The sequence below is a fragment of the Stomoxys calcitrans genome, chromosome 4, assembly GCF_963082655.1.
Source record: "Stomoxys calcitrans chromosome 4, idStoCalc2.1, whole genome shotgun sequence".
NCBI lineage: Eukaryota > Metazoa > Arthropoda > Insecta > Diptera > Muscidae > Stomoxys > Stomoxys calcitrans.
The window spans coordinates 35,195,467-35,215,997 of NC_081555.1; the positions used below are offsets into that span (position 1 = coordinate 35,195,467).

Below are 20,531 nucleotides of genomic sequence, written 5' to 3' on the forward strand. Positions count from 1 at the left end.
TTGGGTATGACCATCTGACTTTGTTCAGCGGCACGAAAAAAAAACAACAACAACAAAACTATTGCTTCTAATATTTACTACAATTATATAAAACAAAAGCTGTTCAATACCAGCCACAGCAGCAATACTTTGTAAAATAACTTTTTTTTTAGATTTGACAAAATAATAAAAATTTCCAATTATTACACAATTTTTGATTACCAATCAATCAATCAATCAATCACTTTTTCCGAGTAGTTTTATATTTTTCCACTTCTTTTTTTTGAATTCTTAAAGAAGAAAGTTCCACTTAACTTATTGTATGATAAAATGAAAAGTGGACCTTCACCTGCTGGGCTGCAGACAGGCATGTTGTATAGATTTTTTTTTATTGTACTATTCCTAATTATGGCTTTATATATTATCAGAAGGTCCCATGGGGATTGCTCTACTCTGAAGCTAATATTGAGAATATTTCCATAAAGCCCTCAGCATGCTAACGACCTTTTGGGCCTTACATTTTTTCTTTGATTATGCGTCTTTTGATTTCCTTTTTGCTGTCTTAAAAAAAAATATGTAACTATTTTTTGCTTAATCAAAAGCTTAAGGATTTCTAATTTCTGCAACAGTGAGATGAACCAAACGCTGCTGTTAAAACTTAGGGCATTGAATAAAAGCCAACATTTTTGCTTAGTATTTTACATAGGTGTATGCTCTTCATCAGATCATGAATATATAGCGAATATGTGTATGGGATTGTTATCGATGTTGAAATTCTTTTTTGTTTCTCTTAATTTGGCCGAATATTTGACAGACTGCAGCAATGGGCCGTTTAGAAAATGTTGTATTAGATTTTTTTTATTTGGTATTTTAAAGCGCAAGCTTTTTTTTAAACAATTGTCCAATGGATACAATTGTTAAGAAATTTATTGATTGTTTTATGTTGTTATTTTGGGAAGGATGAAAGTTAAACATTTTTGCTTATTATGATATCTGTGATAACAACTGGTTTATGATTTTATTATTTTTGTTGCTAAAAAATAATTGATTTGTTAAATAATTGTTAAATAAACAAATATAGGTTTTTTGAAATTTTTTAAAAATTCAACTTAATAACAAAAATAATCAATCCAAGTAAGTTTTCTTTTTGTACCAGAAAATATATTTTTGAAGACTATAATTAATGGAATATTTAACGAGAATCTATGATTTTTTTAATTTTACTTCTTGATAGGTAGCCAAGTACAGGTTTTATATATTTTCTACTTTTGGTAAGTATGATTTTGCTATTATTAAATACTCTTTGTCTAAGGTAATCGTCATAGGACAACTATGAAAAAATGATCCATATAAACGAACTAATCTTCTTTCATATGCATAACCAGTAAGGAAGGGCAAAAGTTGGGCGTTGTCGACTGTATAATACCATACACCTACCCTACAATGTGGGAGCTATATCCAATTCTGAACCAATTTTGATGGACCTCGGCGAGCAAATATGTTCAAACTGTAAAAACTACGGTTGACAAATGACAACATTATGGCTAATTACACAAAATCTAACGAACGTATAAATGGGAGCTATATCTAATTCTGAACCGATTCCGAGCAAACTTCTCAAATAATGTGGTAGCCGTCGAGGAAAGCGTTATGCAAAATTTTGCCAAGATTGGTCAATAAATGCGCTTGCAGTCGCTCTTAAAGTGAAAATCGGATGATATACATATATGACAGCTATATCTAAATCTGTGCCGATTTCTATGAAATTCACCAGTATTATTGAAAGTCATAAGAAAATCCTTTCTGCAAAATTTCGACAGAATCGGATGACAAATGATTACTTTTTTTGCAATATTTCTCAAAATCAGACAAACATATATATGAGAGCTATATCTAAATCTGAACCGATTTCGAGCAAACTGCTCAGATACTGTGGCAATCGTCGAGGAAAGCGTTTTGCCAAATTTTGGCAAGATGGATCAATAAATACGCTTGCTGTGACTCTAAAAGTTAAAATCGGGCGATATATATATATGAGAGCTATATCTAAATCTGAACCGATTTCCATGAAATTCACCAGTAATATTGAGAGGCAAGAGAAGATCCCTCCTGATAAATTTGGAGAAAATCGGTTGAAAAAAGACCATTTTATTGCAATATTACTGGAAATCGGACGATATATATATATATATGTGAGAGCTATATCTAAATCTGAGCCGATTTCCATGAAATTCACCAGTAATATTGAGAGGCAAGAGAAAATCCCTCCTGCCGAATTTTGAGAACATCGGTTAAAAACAGACCATTTTATTGCAATATTACTGGAAATCGGACGAACATATATATGGGAGCTATATATAAATCTGAACCGATTTTGACCAAACTCTACGTATATTGTGCTAGTCATCGAGGAAAGCGTTGTGCAATATTTTAGCAATATTGGTCAATAAATGTGCTTGCAGTGGCTCTAGGAGTGAAAATCGGGCGATATATACATATAAGCGCTATGTCTAAATCTGAACCGATTTCCATGAAATTCACCAGTAATGTCGGCAGTAAAAAAAATCCTTCCTGCCAAATTTCGAGAGAATCGGTTAACAAATGACCATTTTATTGCATTATTACTGAAAATCGGACGAACATATATATGGGGGCTATATCCAGACCTGAACCGATTTTTTTGCAATTTCAATAGGCTTTGTCTCTAGGCCGGAAAACATGCCTGTACTTAATTTGAAGACTGGTCGGATCAAAACTGCGACCTGTGCTTTGTACACAAATTAACATGGATAGACTGACAGACAGACAGACAGACGGACATAGCTAAATCGAATCAGGAAGTGATTCTGAGTCGATCGATATACTTATCAATGAGTCTATCTCTCTTCTTTTAGCCAATAATCGGCTTGTTGTGCGCTCTAAATAATAAAAAGTAACCTCGAAAAAGAAAACCTAAATCGTGAATTCCGTGCTACTTACAAAATCACTTAAAGGAGTCGATATTTTTTTATCGCCCAAGGATCTTAGACTCGACACAATTGACACAAGTGACAAATTCTTCTGCAACCACGTTGTCAATTGGATTGTATTCCGAGAGAAGTTCCAGTGTTTCCTCACTAGACGTTATCCATTTATTCTCTGACTTTTGAATTTATCCTTCCCTAATAGGAATTTATGGAATGGGTTGTCGAGTATATGATCTTCCTTATCATAGAGGCCTCGGATGCATCCTTAACGGAGCTGGATTTGTTCTGAGCCTTTCTCAGCTCACCCTTGTATTTTCTTAGCTTATCGCTAAAGTCATCCTAACCGAGTGTTACCCTTGTGGGTTTCGTCCCATCGAAAAGTTTTCTGCAGCTCTTCCTTAGACCAGCCAGTTCTGGAGTCCCCCTGGGTTTGGCTCTGGGACATTCTGACACAAGTGATTCATTCAGGGCCTTCGTGATCCGCTTGACTAATATGTCTATGTCTTCAGAAGTTTCCACTTCTTTTTCAAGTCTAGAAGGGATAGCCGTGCATAATGTGTACCAATTCGCCTTTTTTCTGTTTAGCCGAGGGACCCCTTCTGCAGTGTTTTCTCCAAGCCTGAAATAAATTTGATGATCCGAGTCGCTGTGGTCATGCAACACTTTCCAGTCGCATATCCTTCTGCTTATATCTTCTAATACCAAGGCAACTCATGCCTGTCGGTTTATTTCCTTTATAACAAATCGTCAGATTGGAGCTTATGATATATTCGATAAGCAGCTAACCCCTTTAATTGATATTCAAACATAGGAGACACAGGAATTTATAGTCCACGAACTCCACATTCCTTCACACACTCATGGGTCCTGGATAAGAAACACGTGAAATCATCCTGCCATTAGTAGACTTTTAGTTCCGCCGACGTGGCCTAGATTTATATGCAGTAACCGGACCATAGTCAGGATTCAGAATTTCTAACATTGTTGTCTTTGCCGTGTCTTCGGAGTGCGCCAGGAGTTCATACTCACTCGATTCGTTTGACTTTGCCGTTGTGAGTTTCCGTATGCATCCGGCGGCATTTGAGAAAGAGGTTGAATAACTGGCGGAGATTTATCTGCTGTAACCGGACCATAGTTAGGCTTCAGAACTTCCACCACTGTTGTGTTAGCCTCGTCTTCTGATTCTGTAATCAGTTCATCCTCACAAGATTCGTTTAACTTTGCCGTTGTGAGTTTTCTTTTCACAGATGATGCATTATCGCCCCGCGGTGAAAATAGGCTACTTCATTTATTGATATCTGAAGGGGGAGCGGACACTACCCTACCCTTACCCTAATTTTTAGAAATGCCAGATCTCTGAGATGAATGGTGCGATTTCCAAATTTTGGATGGGGTACCTAAGGGGGCCTCCCCACATCAAAAGCCTACCAAATATATATTAACCAATCACGACAGTATGGGACTCAAATGAAAGGTATTTTAAATTAGAAAAGGTATCTGATATACAAATGTCGGGTAAAACACCCCTAAATCGGACATATTTACCGAACATGGCAATATGGGGCTCAAATAAAACCCATTTCAGCGTAGAATACAAATCTGATATTCAAATGTGGGATCAAATGCTTGGGGGCCGACGCTCCCCAAAAACACCCACAAAGAGTAAAAATTTACGACCATATCAAATTTTGGATGGGGTACCTAAGGGGGCCTCCCCACACCAAAAGCCTACCATATATATAATAGCCAATCACGACAGTATGGGACTCAAATGAAAGGTATTTTAAATTAGAAAACGTATCTGATATCCAATTGTCGGACCAAGTGTTTAAGCGACCACCACCCAAAACACCCTAAATCGGACATATTTACCAACCATGTCAATGTGGGGCTCCAATAAAACGTATTTGAGTGTAGAATACGAATCTGATATCCAAATGTGGGACCAAGTGTTCTGGGGCCACCCCTCCCCAACGACGACAAATTTACGACCATATCGATATGGACCTTAAATGAAAGGTCTTTGGGAGTAAAGCACGAATCTGATATCAATATTCGGCAAAGTGTCACCCCCATAACACCACCCAAATAAGACGTATTTGCTGACCATTGCAATATGGGGCTCAAATGAGAGTTATTGTAGATTAGAATACGAATCTGATATATATTTTCAGGGCCAAGTCACTGAGTGACCACCCCATTCTCCTAAACACCCCCGGACATGTTTGCCGACTATGGAAATATGAGGGCTCAAATGAAAGGTAGTTGGGAGTAGACCACGAATCTGATATCAACATTCGGGACCAACTGTTTAGGGGACGTCCCACCACCATAACAACCCCTAAATAGAAGGTATTTGCTCACCATGAGGGTGGAGCTCGATATTGATAGTTTCTAGGGCCGGAGATATTTGTTGACTTTTGCAATAGGGGTTTAAATGAAAGGTATTTGAGATAAGAAAATGAATTTGATATCCAATTTTGAGGTTTATGGCAATATGGGGTTCAAATAGATGATATTTGAGGGTAGAGATGCTGATTTATTTTCAGGGCTAAGTGAGGGGGTGGTGCCCCACTCCCCAAAACACCCCCAAATCGAACATATTTACCGACCATGACAATATCGCGATATGGGACTCAAATCAAGGTATTTGGGAGTAGAATATGAATCTGATATCGAAATGTAAGACCATGTATTTGGGGCACCTCCCCTTTCCCAAAACACCCCCCAAAGAGTAAAAATGTACCGACCACCGCAATATGTGGTTCAAGTGAAAGGTATTTGAGATTAGAAAACTAATTTGATAATCAACTATGGGGCCTCATCCCATAAACTCCCCTTACAGAGCACGATGCTGATGCACGATGACGATGCTGAAATTTTTTCTAAGGGACCAATTCACACCCGAAAACACTCCTCAATCGGACATACATATTCACCGATATGGGCCTCAAATGAAAAGTATTTGAAAGTAGAGCACGAAATTCAAACACCACCCCGTAAATCCGCCAACCATCACTTTGGGGTTTTCCCACGGCCAAAATCCCCATAAGAGTATCGGGCTCAAGTAAAACCTCTTAAGAATGAAGTACATATAATATCCAAACTTAAATGACCCTTAACCCTATGAGCGAATTCATAGCTCAATAAAGGTGATATGTGATTCGGATTAAGGCATTTGTATTGTTATACTGTCAGTGTCAAGCGGTACGAGGGTTGCCTTTTATATTTCGGGATAAGAGTACAAAAACAAATATTAATCATCGCTTTATTGTTTTTCAAAATATTCCCCATTATGATCTTTACACTTTTGCATGCGTTTGAACCAATTGTCGAAGCACTTTTGCCACTCTGATTGAGGTATCTCCAAAACATGCATTCTGAACGCAACAACCGCTTCTTCGGGTTTTGAAAAGCGTTGACCTCTCGTTTTATTTTTTCATACGGGAATAAAAGGAAGTTATTCGGTGCCAATTCAGGACGATACGACGGATGACTTATCAAATCGATGTTTTGAGTGCTAAACAAGTAAAAGCGTGCTGAGTTCGGCCGGATCGAATCTTATATACCCTCCACCATGGATCGCATTCGTCGATTTCTTTCGCGTTATCTCTTTTGAGACAAACAAAGGATACAAGAAAAGAATTGCTATGCTAATTAAACTGAATATTGGAGACCACAGTAGAAGTCTATGTGTGAAATTTCAGCCAAATCGAATAAGAATTGCGCTTTTAAGGGGCTCAAGAAGTAAAATAGGGAGATTGGTTTATAGGGGAGCTGTATCAGGCTAAAGACCAAATCAGATCATATTTCACACGTATGTTGGAGATCATGGGAGAAGCACTCAAGTGGCTCAAGAAATCAAGAACCAAAATTGGTTATGGACCGATTTGTACCATATTTGGCACTGTAATTGGAAGTCACAACAAAACACTTCATGCAAAATTTCAGCCAAATCGGATAGGAATTTCACCCTCTGGAGCCTCAAGAAGTCAAGACCCCAGATCGGTTAATATGACAGCTATATCAGGTTACAGACCGATTTGAACCATACTTGGCACAGTTGTTGAAAATCATAACAGAACACCTCATGCAAAATTTCAGCCAAATCAGCTAAGACTTGCGCCCTCTAGTGGCTCAAGAAGTCAAGATCCAAGATCGGCCTATATGGCAGCTATATCTAAATATGGACCGATATGGCCTATTTACAATCCCAACTGACCTACACTTATTAGAAGAATTTGTGCAAAATTTCAAGCGGCTAGCTGTACTCCTTCGAAAGTTAGTGTGTTTTCGACAGACAGACAGACGGACGGACATGGCTAGATCGACTTAAAATGTCACGACGATTAAGAATATATATACTTTGTGGGGTCTAGACGAATATTTCGAGGAGTTACAAACAGATTGAAGAAAGTAGTACACCCCCATCCTATGGTGGAGGGTATAAAAATGCACTTATTTGAGCCGATGTGTGAGATCTAGCATTGTCGTAATGAAGAGTGATCCATCTTCGGCGGTTGGTATTCCTGATTTCTTGGAAGACAACTGGCAAACAAATGGTTGTGTACTACTCAGAATTGACATTGTTGTGTTGTTCTAGTAGCACGATTGCGACATATGTAGTTTTTCCGAAAAAACAGGTAATCATATGATTGGAAGTGCTTCAGGCGCGAGCAACTATTGTTGGATTTCGCTCATCTTGAAACACCCATACAGTCGACTCCTGTTTACTTTCGGGCTCATACGCGTAAATCCACGATTCGTCACCTGTCACGATGTCACGATTCACAAATTGTGTGGGATTCAACGCGAACAAATTTTTTTGACGGTCGAATGTTCATGCAATATTGAATATATGCTGGTCCCACTAATGCCTAAGGTTGCCTCACAATCTCACGATAGCTCATATGACGATCTTGCAATATCAGTTGGCGCTCAGCGTCAATGGTTTTTGGAACAACAACTGATTTTGAACGACCTTCACGAAATTCGTCTTGGAGTGAATTATGACCTCGGTTGAATTCACCATACCTTCGATAAACACTGATCCTTGATGGAGCTTTATTGCCAAAAATTTAATTAAGTTCATCGATGCACTGTTGTTGAGTAAATCCACGTCGAAAGTTGTAAAAAATAATCGCACGAAAATGTTCACGATTTAATTCCATTTTTTGGGCGAGATGAATCTTTTAAGTTACTGTAAACAACACAAATAGCACTGGATTGTCAAAACATTCTAAATACGTATAACCTCATAAATTTCAAGCTTTACGATAGAGCTGTCAGTTGGCAGATTGCATCACTAGGGTTTCCCAATCCCGAAATATAAAAGCAACCTTCCTATTCAAGCTATAGCTGATAGCTGCGATAGTGTTCTCCATTAGGTGATTGATGTTATTGCTGTAAAAACGACATTTTCATTTCAAGCACCTATCGGTGAACAAGCTCGTTCCGGTCCAAAGAGCGGTTCGCCGCAGGAACAGGGAGGTCATTGGTTATTTAAATGCGGCAATAACTCGCCTTGTCGGTGCCGGTGTCATCCGGCCTCTCACAGAGACTCTCCGCTCGATATCGCTGATTATCCGCGACTGCCGTTGCAGTTACTCTATATGGAGCATTCCACTATTCAAAATCTGTGGACCCGCCCTGTGACTCGTGATTGATGATCTGCGTCTGTTTCCAGTGAAACGTCAGATCTAGAACCCGGGAGTAGGCTTAGAATGGACTCCAAAGACCTAACAGCTGCGGTGGGGTATTAGGCCATAGCATGTTGTCAGCTACTGAGGCCTCGACTGGTGCAGCCGCTGAGCCAGGCTCCACTAGCCGACAAACAACTGGACAGCAAGGGCTTTTGACAAAGGCACCTGGTTCGAGTCTTAAGGGCAAGGCCGAACATTTTCTATCTTCTTACTTTACCTTATTTTAATTGGCCAGTACAGAAAATTTATTCCTCTAGCCGAACATAAAATAGATGCCCAAGCGCCTCGATCTTCTGCTCTTTTTCTCCTATTTCTGACACCCTGTTTCGAGATGTTGCTCTTCACTTAGTCACGCCATCGGAGTTTTGATCTACCCCTGTTGGATTTTCTTTTATGGTCGGCTTTAAAAGACTTCTTTGCTGCAACTTCTTCATCCATTCCGACAACATGGCCTAGCCAACGCAAACGTTGTATTTTGATGCGTTTAACATGCTATCGTCGTCGCCTATATTCTCTTTTAACGCAAATTGGTCCATACATTTTACGAAGGATTTGTTTCTCAAAAACATCAAGTACTGCCTCAGCGCTCAGTCCAAAATTGCGCCAATATTATCCTTCGTTTTATTTTGTGTGTTTCAGTTATGTCGGTGTCGAGGTAGAGAAGAAAGCTGACTATCTCAAAGTTGTAGTTTCCAACTGTCTCCATTTTGTTTATCTGACGGGGTTTACAGGGCTTTGTGGGAGTTGACATCTATAATAACGATGTCGTCGGCATAGGCGAGTAGCATGTTATGTTCTCTTGTGAGTAGTGTGCCATGCCACACCTGCATTCGAATAATCTTCTCCAGCAGAATATAGGCTAGCCTGTATCCCTGTTTGAAACCTCGTTTGGTATTGCACGGTTCGGGTAGGTTCTTTCCTATTTTAACTGAGGACCGTGTATCAGCAAGCATCATCCTGCAAAGTCGTATCAGTTTTGCAGGGATACCAAACTCAGGGATACCAAACAAGGCTGTCGAAGGCGGCTTTGTAGTAAACAAAAAGATGGTAGGTGTTGATTTTTCCTTCTCGGGTCTTTTCCAGGATTTGGTGCGGTGTAAATATCTGCTCTATGGTGGATTTACCAGGTCTAAAGCCACACTGAGAGGGCCCAATTATTTCGTTAACTTTAGACTTTAAACACACTTTAAACATTTCACAAAGTACGTTCGATAGTGTCTTGTATGCGATGGGGAGGAGACTTGATTCTCTGTAGTTGGCATATACCATCTTGTCCCCTTTCTTCTGTACGGGATATAGCAAGATTATGTTCCAATCATCAGGTATGCGTTCTGCTAGCCCAATTGCGTACACGAGCTGGTGCAAGCGTGTCGCCTTCAATTTAAAACAGTTCAGCCGGCAACCCATTGGCTCCCGCTGACTTATTATTTTTCCGCCGGGTTACTGCTACGTGTACCTCGTTTTGACTTGGTGGTACACATTCTATACCTTCATCAGGGATTGGTTCTGCGGTATACTCATGGCCACCATCATCGGATACCAGTAGTTAGGAAAAATGTTCTTATCATATCCTCAGCACACTAGCAGTATCAGTTGCCGGATTTTATTATTTTTCAATGCAAGAGGAAATGCCTGTATTCTTTGGTATAATTTTATTCTTTGGTATAATTTTCGAACTTCATTCTGGTTTCTGAACATCTCGATTCGTTCTCACTCACATCTTTCTTTTCCTTCTTCTTCTTGCGGAGGAGATGTTTCTCCTCTCTCCTTTTACTCCAATACCTCTCTTTCACCTGGCGCGGTGCTACCGACTGTAATGTTGCCGCATTCTTGACTTTAGAAGCTTTTTGGCACTCCTGGTCGTACCATGAGTACCTTGGGGGAGGCTTTTGGTGCCCAGGTACAGATGTAGCAGCTCTTTCCATCCAATGGTTTGCCATTGCGCAGCTATACTATCGGGACTGGGAGTGCTTTCTTCAAGCAAATTGGGTCAGCCAAGTGGAGTATGTCGTTGCCACCTGTTGTGCTTGCAGCTATCCAACGTCCAGCTTCCGTGCAGTGTCAGATCGTAATTTTCTCGCCACATTAAGACGTGTGTGAAACTTTGCTGCAACAAGGTAATGATTCCAATCGATGTTCGCCCCTCAGATCGATCGTACATCTTACACGCTGGTTGAATGCCTTCCACCATCACAACATTATCTATTTGGTTTCTCGTATTTCAATCTTGTGACAGCCATGTGGCCGTGTGAATCCTTCGATGTTGTAATCTGGTGCTGCTAACTACCATGTTCTTCGCCGCCGCCAACTCTTTCCATCATCGGAAGTTTCTTCGTGTAGGCTAAATTTTCAGACTGTTGGGTCTAAGATATTTGCCTAACCTGTTTTCGCATTATAATCTCTCAGAACGATTTTAATATCATGGACGACACAGCGGTCATATTATCTTTCTAGGCGCGCCTAGAAAATATGCTTGATCTGTTCGTCCTTATCTGCAGTAGGGGCATATTCACAAATAAGGCTGATGTTGAAGAATTTGGCATGACTCACTTAAACATTGTCGTGCATTGTGATACCACAGCAATAGGAGAAGGAAGATGCTCTTTAGCTCCTAACATTGAACCATCCAGATCGCTATTAAAAGCTCAACAACTTGTGAATGTTCACATCCACTTAATCAGTCAAGTTATCAAAGAAATGAGAATTAAAGTCCAACTCCTCCTGATTGACAGTGCGGGACACACAAATCAGATGATATATAGTCTCTTCTTCCTCGACGTCCTCACAGCTTCTGCAAAAATCGTTACTGGCAACCTTCTATCTTCTGACTTACTCGTTATCAACTTAAATGGAAGATTGGCGGAACACTCTTTCTGATGATTCGACTTGAGGACTCATCTCCTCACGAGAGGGGAAAGGTAAGGCTAGGTCAGGTTAAAGTGACATTCTGCCATCAGACTCACTTACACCTTTTCGACCACTGTGATATCACAGCAACAGAAGAAGGAAGATGCCTTCTCTTTCCTACCATTGAACCAATCATATCACTTTAAAAAGTCCAACAATTTGCGAATATTCACATCAGCTAGGTTAGGTAAGGTTTGAGTGGCAGCCTGCCATCAGACTCACACGTTTTCGTCCATTGTGAAACATGATACAGGAACATGAGAAGGAAGATGCCTTCTAGTTCCTACCGTTGAACCATCCAGGTCGCTTTAAAAATCCCAATAACTTGTGAATGTTCACATCCGCTAAATCAGACAGGTTCTCAAAGACATGAGAACCTAAAGTGGAACTCCCTCTGACTGCTAGAGACACACACACCATGTCCTAACAGCTTCTCCAAAGTCGTTGCCGGCAACCTTCAGTCTGTCAACATGTTTTCCGATTATACAGTGACCTGTCATGACGTACACAATGACTGAGATGTCTGTTCTAGCCAGTGATAGCAAAGCGTTAGACCTCTTTAAGTCTAGATTAGGCCACATAGTTTTGGAAAGCTCACAACCCCTCTCTTTGTGACCATCTATCATTCGTTGTCCTTCGGTCCTGGTCCTGAAAACTTAGATTACATGTCGCTAAAGGCGTACCCACAGATTCCAGTATCCCTGGAATGTGTAGGGTAGTTCCAAGTCTCGCAAGCTCGTCCGCTTTACAATACCCTAGGATATCTCTATGGCCCGGCACCCAGAACAAGTAAATTTTTAACTCTTCAGCCATCTCGTTGAGAGATCTGCGACAGTCGAGAGCGGAGTTTGTGTTCAGAAATACGTTCTCAAAGGATTTATTGGCTGCATGTCTGTTTGATAATATGTATATAGCAGGTACACAATTTTCGTCATTCTGTTTGTAACTCCTCGAAATATTTGGCTAAGACTCCCTAAAGTATATATGTTCTTGATTGTCATGACATTTTAAGACGATCTAGCCATGTCCGTCCGCCTGTCTATCGAAAGCACGCTAACTTTCGAAGGAGTAAAGCTAGCCCCTTAAAATTTTGCACAAATTATTGTTATGAGGTTGGGATTTTAATTGGCTCATATCGGTCCATTTTTCGATTTAGCTGCTATATAAACCGATCTTGGATCTTGACTCCTTGAGCCACTAGATGGCGCAAGTCTTATCCGATTTGGATGAAATTTTCCATAACGTGTTCAGTTAAAACTTTCATTAACTATGCTTAGTATGGTTCAAATCAGTTCATAAACTGATATATCTGCCTTATAAACCGATCTTGGATCTTGACTTCTTGAGCCTCTAGAGATCGTTATTATTATCCCATTTGGCTGCAATTATGTACAACGGCTTCTTCTATGGCCATAACCTTATATAACTGCCATATAAACCGATCTTGAATCTTCACCTCTGGTGCCTCTAGAGGTCGCTATTATTATTCTATTTGGCTGCAGTTTTGTACGACGCCTTTTCCCATGACCTTCAACATACGTGCCAAGTATGGTCTGAATTGGTCCATAACCTCATATAGCTGCCATATAAAGAAGAAGTCAAGATGAATCTTGACTTCTTGAGCCACTAGAGGGCGCAATTCTTATTCGAATTGGCTCAAATTTCACACAATGACTTCTACTATGGTCTGGCTCGGACCATAACTTGATATAGCTCCAATAGCATAGCAATTCTTTTCTTTTATCCTTTGTTTGTCTAAAAAGAGATACCGGGAAAAGGCCTCGACAAATGCGATCCATAGTTTTTGGTGTTATTGTAGCAGTTTATTGTGTTCTATCTTTCGTCTGATTGGTTCTGTTGAGTGTCAAGACCCAGGAACTCTGCGACTAAAATGGGGTGCGTCCACAGGGATCTGGGTCTGAGTCGAGTGGGTCTAGCTGGGCAGTTAAACAGGTGACGTATATCGTACGGTCCCTGGTTACAATCGGGACATACATTGTGCACGTCGGCATCAATCCTTGCTCTGTAGGAGTTGATGCGCCTGCATCTGCCGGAACGTAATTGAGCCAGAACTACTCTGATGTGCCGGAGGAGATCAATTCCTTCAGGTGCAATGGAAGGCGGTCGTTCTCCAAGGACTACATTCACCCGGTAACTATTTACCGCATCTGCTACCGTTTTTGCATGAATGTTGTCTAGACCAGCTTGATATGCCGCTTGATCTAGAGGTTCTCTCTCTTGTAGCGCTCAACCTCACACTCTAGATCATGTAGATCTACCTCAAGGCTTCTGGGCGGTGGATATCTATCCACAAGATGATGATTTGGATGGTCTCTGCGATAACAGCCGAAAAGGTATTGCCTTCACAGCATGTAGTTAAGTCTTCGCACTGGTAGCATCTTTGTCTCCTGATGGAGGTGGTCCACATAAGAACTGAGACAGAAGACAGCCCGTCGCAGTTCTGAGGGCGGCATTCTGACAGATCTGAATATTATTCCACTGCGTGTCACAGAGCTGACGAGACCACGCTCGCGCCGCATAACTTACCACCGACCTGCCAATTGCTTTGCACGTGGTCAACAAGGTTCCAATGTCTGCACCCCAAGTGCTGCCAGCAAGTGACTTGAGGACCTTGTTTCTACTTTTGACTTTATCGCAAATTGTTGTGGCATGTGGGGAGAATGTGTAAGAGCTGTCAAATGTGGCGGCAAGTATTTTGGCACACTTGATGATCGGAATGATTTCTCCATCGACCATCACAGTCAGCTCAGTATTCACCTCACGCGTATTTGTAGTGAAGAATGTGACTGAAGATTTGGTGGCAGATATCTTCAGATTTCTTGCAGATTGAGGTAGACGTTCAACCTATCGTAGATGTCAACAATGGATGGGGAGTCTGATGCCAAGATCGTACAATCATTCGCATATGATGCGATCTTTATGCCATCTGGGGGAGTGGAATGGAGGATAGTTAGAGGTTAAACAGTCGCGGAGATATCACCCCACCTTGGGGAACTCCCTGTTTCACTCTACGGTGCTTCGACTCTTGTCCCTTAATCCCACAAATGACTGGCAACCACACAGATAATTTCGCGACCCAGCGTTTCAGGCCTGGCTGGAGGGACGTGTTGGCGATTTCCTCAAATAATTTGGCATGCCTGACCGTGTCGAATGCCTTCGAGGACAGTCCTATCACATGGCCTGGGCTGATTGAAGCCACGGCAAATGTGTGCGGTGATGGCATTCAAAGCCGTTGTTGTGCTATGCAGTCTTCGATAACCATGTTGATGCTCGGCGAATGAAAATTCTCCTAAGAGGCTCGCGAAAAGTAATGCCTCAAGGGTCTTTGCTACTGTTGAGAGAAGGGAGATCGGTCTGTACGACTCCCCCAAACTCGGGTCCTTTCCAGGCTTCAGTAGCGGTATCACTCTGCCCATTTTCCAGACATCGATCCATGGTGGAGGGTATATATTGGATTGCCCAAAAAGTAATTGCGGATTTTTTAAAAGAAAATAAATGCATTTTTAATAAAACTTAGAATGAACTTTAATCAAATATACTTTTTTTACACTTTTTTTCTAAAGCAAGCTAAAAGTAACGGCTGATAACTGACAGAAGAAAGAATGCAATTACAGAGTCACAAGCTGTGAAAAAATTTGTCAACGCCGACTATATGAAAAATCCGCAATTACTTTTTGGGCAACCCAATAAGATTCGGCCCTGCCGAACTTAACTTTCACCTGCTTCCAGCTATATAAGGACAAATTTTTAAATATGTTACATCATAAATTAATATAAACAACTACAATTTTTTTTCAACAGCTTTCTCTATAAAACGTGGCTCGAGGTCTGTACAAAAAAAAATAAAAAATTAAAAAATATTTTTGTGGTGTAGGTTTTTACAATAATTTTAAATATTTTTCAGGCTTTATCCATAGTTTTGAAAATTGTATTAAAATATTTTTATTTTGTTGTTTAAACTTTCACAGACACAAAATACGGTGTATGAAATAATATCGGATATGTCCAGTCGACAGGATGCCATAGAGGAACGTTTAACAAATCTAGAGGATAAATTGCAGGCCTTACAAGTACTGATACATCAAAAAGATGATGAGATTAATTTAAATTTCATTGGAAACATTAGCTAACATATATTATTTTTTCCTTTTTCTATTCTTGGTCTATTCTTGGCCTATTATTTGATGCAGGACCATATGGAAAGTCTGCCAGAGATAATAACACGTTGCCTGAGCCAACATCAAGAACGTGTGGAACAACGCAAGAATTTCTTGCATCCGGATGCGGCGGCGCAAACACTGCAGCCGCCACACACACCAACGCCCATGTTCAATGCGCCCTCAATGCAGTTTCCACATTCAAGGTGGGTACTAAACGCTTACTCGACCAATTCAGCCATTGCCCAGCAACAAAATCAGCAGCAACATCCGCATTTTCTTAATACCACCACCACCTCTACCACCACAACCACCAATACCACTGCCACCTCCACCAATCACCATTTATTCTCCTCCGACACATTGCCATTGATTCCTTCCAAAAAGAAATCCATGAAACCATTGTCATTATCTTCACAATCGAAATCTATGCCACCAATTCCATTACAACCTTTACCAAATCCACCGCCAGTGAGACACTTTAATGCAAATAGAGCAAATTGAAATGAAGTTCTGAAGCGAACTGAACTGAACTGAAGCGAACCCTTAAACCAGGCCCATGTACAATGCAATTGGAAATGGCTTATTAAGATTCGAATTTCATTTTTTAAAAAGAATTTCATACAAAAAACAAACACAAATGATGAAGAAGAAGGCAACTAAATTTTAAATCATTGTTTGTTTTAAGTTAAATGTCTTTGTTTTTTGGTTTTAGCTAAAGTAAGAATAATTGAGAGATAGAAACTAATTTTGAAATTCGGCAGCCATTGGGCCTTTTTAAAAGAACTGATCAAGCAAGAAATAAAACCCATCATATCCCCACCCCCTGACTCACAAAATTCCACATAGAAATCGTTAATCATTGAAAAAAAAGCATTTGAACATATTTGCCTGCGCCCCATTAACCCTCAGGTCCTTACTATTTACCCAACCCAACACCTCTCTCTCTGTCTTTCTCTCTCTCTCTCTCGCTCTCTCGAATCATGCTTAACGTCAATGTAAATAATCAAAATCATGTAAAAATTTTTAAAAATCAATGAAATTGTTGTGTTTTAACCAAATTTTTTGTATATTTTTTTTCTTTTGTTTTCCCCAACTAATTTTTTCATTGTTTTTTTCTCTTCATTTTGTCCTTTTTTTAATCGAATTTCTTGTTGTTCTTGTTATATACATATTGACATCTATATATATGAATATATTTGTATATTTACATATTTATTATGTTTTTTTTTTTAATTAAATGTTGTGTGTGTCTAATGTGTGTCATTCTTAACTAAAACTTAACAAAAATCAAAACCAAAAACAAAACCAAAAAAAAAAAATAACCAAACCAAAACCGTTAACCGAATATCAAACAAAAATATTAAATCAAGACCAAACTGCTTTTTGCATAGAAGTGTTCCCTCATCCAATAATGTTGCTGCTACTACATACCATTGGCCAACAAGTCCTATTTTGCCACCTATTTCAAGTAGAACACCACATTTAGTGCCTGACACTCATATGTCATCTAATGGATCTGCAGTTAATAATTACACATCTTCCAATAAGTATGGCAGCTGAATAGAAGACAACCGCTCCACAAATAGTTGTACCAACACCAACGCCATCGCCCTAGCCGCCGCCAATGCTGCCAGCAATAGCCCAGCCGCAGCCGCAGCCGCAGCAGCACCAACACCAGCTCCTCCACCGGCCACCAATACCAGACGAAGGACATCTATTGCTGCAATTGTGGACATAGAAATGCTCACCTTGAATCTGACCAGCCAAAGCTACAACATCAACAAGTTCAAGACCAGTAAGAACTCCGCCAACAACACTACCATACGCAGCCCCAATTTCAAGCGCAACTCATCGGCCACTGCGGCCCTCTCACCCGAGTATCTGCATCAACTGCAAATGGTGCAGCAGCAGCACCAGCAGCAATTAACTCAATTGCCTCCATTATCAGCACCACCGCTGCCGCTGCCGCTCTCCGATCAATTTACCCCCAACTTTGGCGTGGCCCAACGCAGCACAAGCCTGGGGCCTTTGGGTTTGAGTATGGGTGTGGGTGTGGGTGTGGGTGTAGGTGTAGGCCCTGTTGCTGCCCCTGAGCCTTTGCGCATCATTGAAACGGTTATAGCCGAAGATGCCGAGACCAATGCCAATACACCCGAATCCTTGACCACCGAGTCAACACCTCCACCTCCGCTCTCGGGCCCCATTAACTCCGCTTCCATGCCAACATCCACATCAGCGGCAGCAGCGGGGGCGACAACAGCAACCACGGCTTCCTCATCCACCTCGTCGCTATCAATCTATACGGCCTTGCCGCAATCGTTCTCATTCTCACCGCCCGGCACCATGACCACCGATGCGACCACCTCGTTCATGACCGCATCGGCCTCGGTGCCCACCTCGGTATCGGCAGCATCTTCAAATACCTCATGTAGCAACAAATTCACCAGGAAACGAGAACGTGTGTGTAACAGCAACTCCAGCAGCACCCTTTCCAAATTGGCCAACTGCAAGGCCTATTCCAAATAGGCCAACGGCCAGCAGCTCTCCCTGCTGCTGTCTGCCTCAATCATGTGGTCACTGAAAAAGAAAAAGGGTGCCGCCTGTGGGCGGTTAAGTGTGTGTATGTGCGTGTGTTTGTAACATGTGGACGCGCGTAACACCCAACAAATAACAAATAAAAAACAACTACAAAAACAACAACAACAACAAAAGGATAATATAGCAAACCAACATACATATAAATATATATAGAGAGAAAAAGTTAAACAAACAAAGAAAATCCCTTAGAAAACCACAAAAACCCAAAAGAACTAAAGCTAAGATTAACACAAAAAAAAAACAATTTTACTGCGAGTATAGAAAATAGTTACCACAAACTCCTTACAAAAGGTCTCCTTTAATCAAACAACTTCCCTACCAGCCCCCCCAACCCAGTCCCTGACTCCAAAAGAAAACCTAAACTCTTAGCTTGTAATGAAACCCCCCTTATCCTAAGATTTGAAATAAAATAAAAAAAACAAAACTTTGTTTAGATATACACAATACATTATAAGAAAAACAAAATAATAATAATAGAAACCAAAAAAAAAAAAAACTTAAACAAAATAGTACATGTAAATAAATATGATTTAAATAAGAGACCTATGTGCCCCATTCTAAAAAAATGCAAAAAACAACACGAAAGTTAACGAAACCCTTAAACTCCTTCTCCTCATATTCCCACTCCACCACCACCACCACCACCACCACCACCACCACCACTCCCCTATTTGGTGCTTAAACCAATGCTGATATCCTTAAGATCCCTTTTTCCAATATTCCTTAAACAGAAAAAAGGAGGCTAATATTAAGGAGATTTGCTAGGATATTGTACAAACAACTATAAAAACAATAAAAGGAAAAAAAAAACACAAACAAAACAACAACACAGTGTTACACACTCTTGTGTTGCTCCCTTACACAAGTGTATAATTGTAAATTTGAGTAAATGAGTGTATGTGTATGTGTGTCTGTGTATAAGAATGTAAGGCGCAAGCAATGTAAGCGAATGTGAATGTAAATGCCGATATGTAATTGTGCTTTACTATTAATATGTGTGAGAGTGTGTATGTGTGTCTCTTTTTGTGGGTGTGACGTGAGTAAAAGGTTAATCAAATCACAATTCCGGAGTTTATAGAAACAGAAACCACAGCCATGCCATTGCCGGTGGAAAAAGACCAAGTAGTTTTCGAGATAAGAAAGGTTTTGCTATCGATATTGCTGGTAATCAATATGCTGTGAAATGATTTATCGATAACTTTTAGTTGAATAAAAGTTTCAATTAATCTTCTTATTGTAATGTTGACATCTTGCGAATTCCGTTCGATAACTCATGGACATGCAAATTTTTCGGTACATTTTTTCTAAAAATATAGAGAATTTAATGATTTTCGCAATATTTCCCCTTTAAACAAAATCGATAATGATTTCTCTAACTTTCGATAACAATATTTTTCTTATGATTATCTTCGTTTTAGATTTTGTTTACTACTTTTTCGATAAATTCATAATAAAAATATATTTATAAACAGAATTTGATAACTTTCGAAACGTTTCCGCTTTAAATAAAATCGATAACTATTTCTCTAACTTTCGATAACAACATTCGCTTTAGATTTTCGCTTTAGATTTTGTTTTCTCTTTTCAACAAAATCGATAATGATTTCGATTACATAATTTTACTTATCCTTATAATCTTTTCGATAAGTTTCCATAACATTTTTGTAGACTTACTACTTTTTCGATAAATTCTTGATAAAAATATATTTATAAACAGAATTTGATAGTTTTCGAAACGTTTCCCCTTAAAACAAATTCGATAATTATTTCTCTAACATTCGATAACAAAATTCTCTTCATCATTATCTTCGTTTTAGATTTTGTTTTCTCTTTTTATCGAAATCGATAATGATTTAAATTGCAAAATGTTACTTATTCCTATAATCTTTACGATAAGTTTGGATAACTTTTTTGTAGACTTACTATTTTTTCGATAAATTCGTAAAAAAATATATCTATCAACAGAATTTGATAATTTTCCCCTTAATCAAAATCGATAGTGATTTCTCCAACTTTCGATAACAATATATTACTTACGATTATCTTCGTTTTAGATTTTGTTTTTTCTTTTTTACGAAATCGATAATGACTTCGATTTCATAATTTTACTTATCCCAATCTTCTGTACGTTAATTCGACATTCTTGTATACTTAGCGCATTTTCGATAAAAACTTAAGAAAAATATATTTTCGATAAC

The 20,531-nt window shown here is 39.6% G+C and overlaps 1 protein-coding gene across 21 annotated transcripts in view; it reads left to right on the forward strand.

The window, feature by feature from the left end:
* The window catches only part of LOC106089068 (small conductance calcium-activated potassium channel protein), a 965,076-nt gene that overhangs the window by 920,692 nt on the left and 23,853 nt on the right, over window positions 1-20,531 (forward strand). For 13 of the 21 annotated variants that reach the window (XM_059367763.1, XM_059367762.1, XM_059367760.1 and 10 more), the window contains 3 exons: window positions 15,544-15,645; window positions 15,766-15,938; window positions 17,106-17,400. In XM_059367763.1, the coding sequence (XP_059223746.1) occupies window positions 15,544-15,645; window positions 15,766-15,938; window positions 17,106-17,295 (465 nt within the window). In that variant the 3' untranslated portion in view covers window positions 17,296-17,400. Of the gene's footprint in view, window positions 1-15,543; window positions 15,646-15,765; window positions 15,939-17,105; window positions 17,401-20,531 lie in introns of those variants that run through there. The other 8 variants (XM_059367768.1, XM_059367769.1, XM_059367770.1 and 5 more) reach the window with 5 other exon arrangements.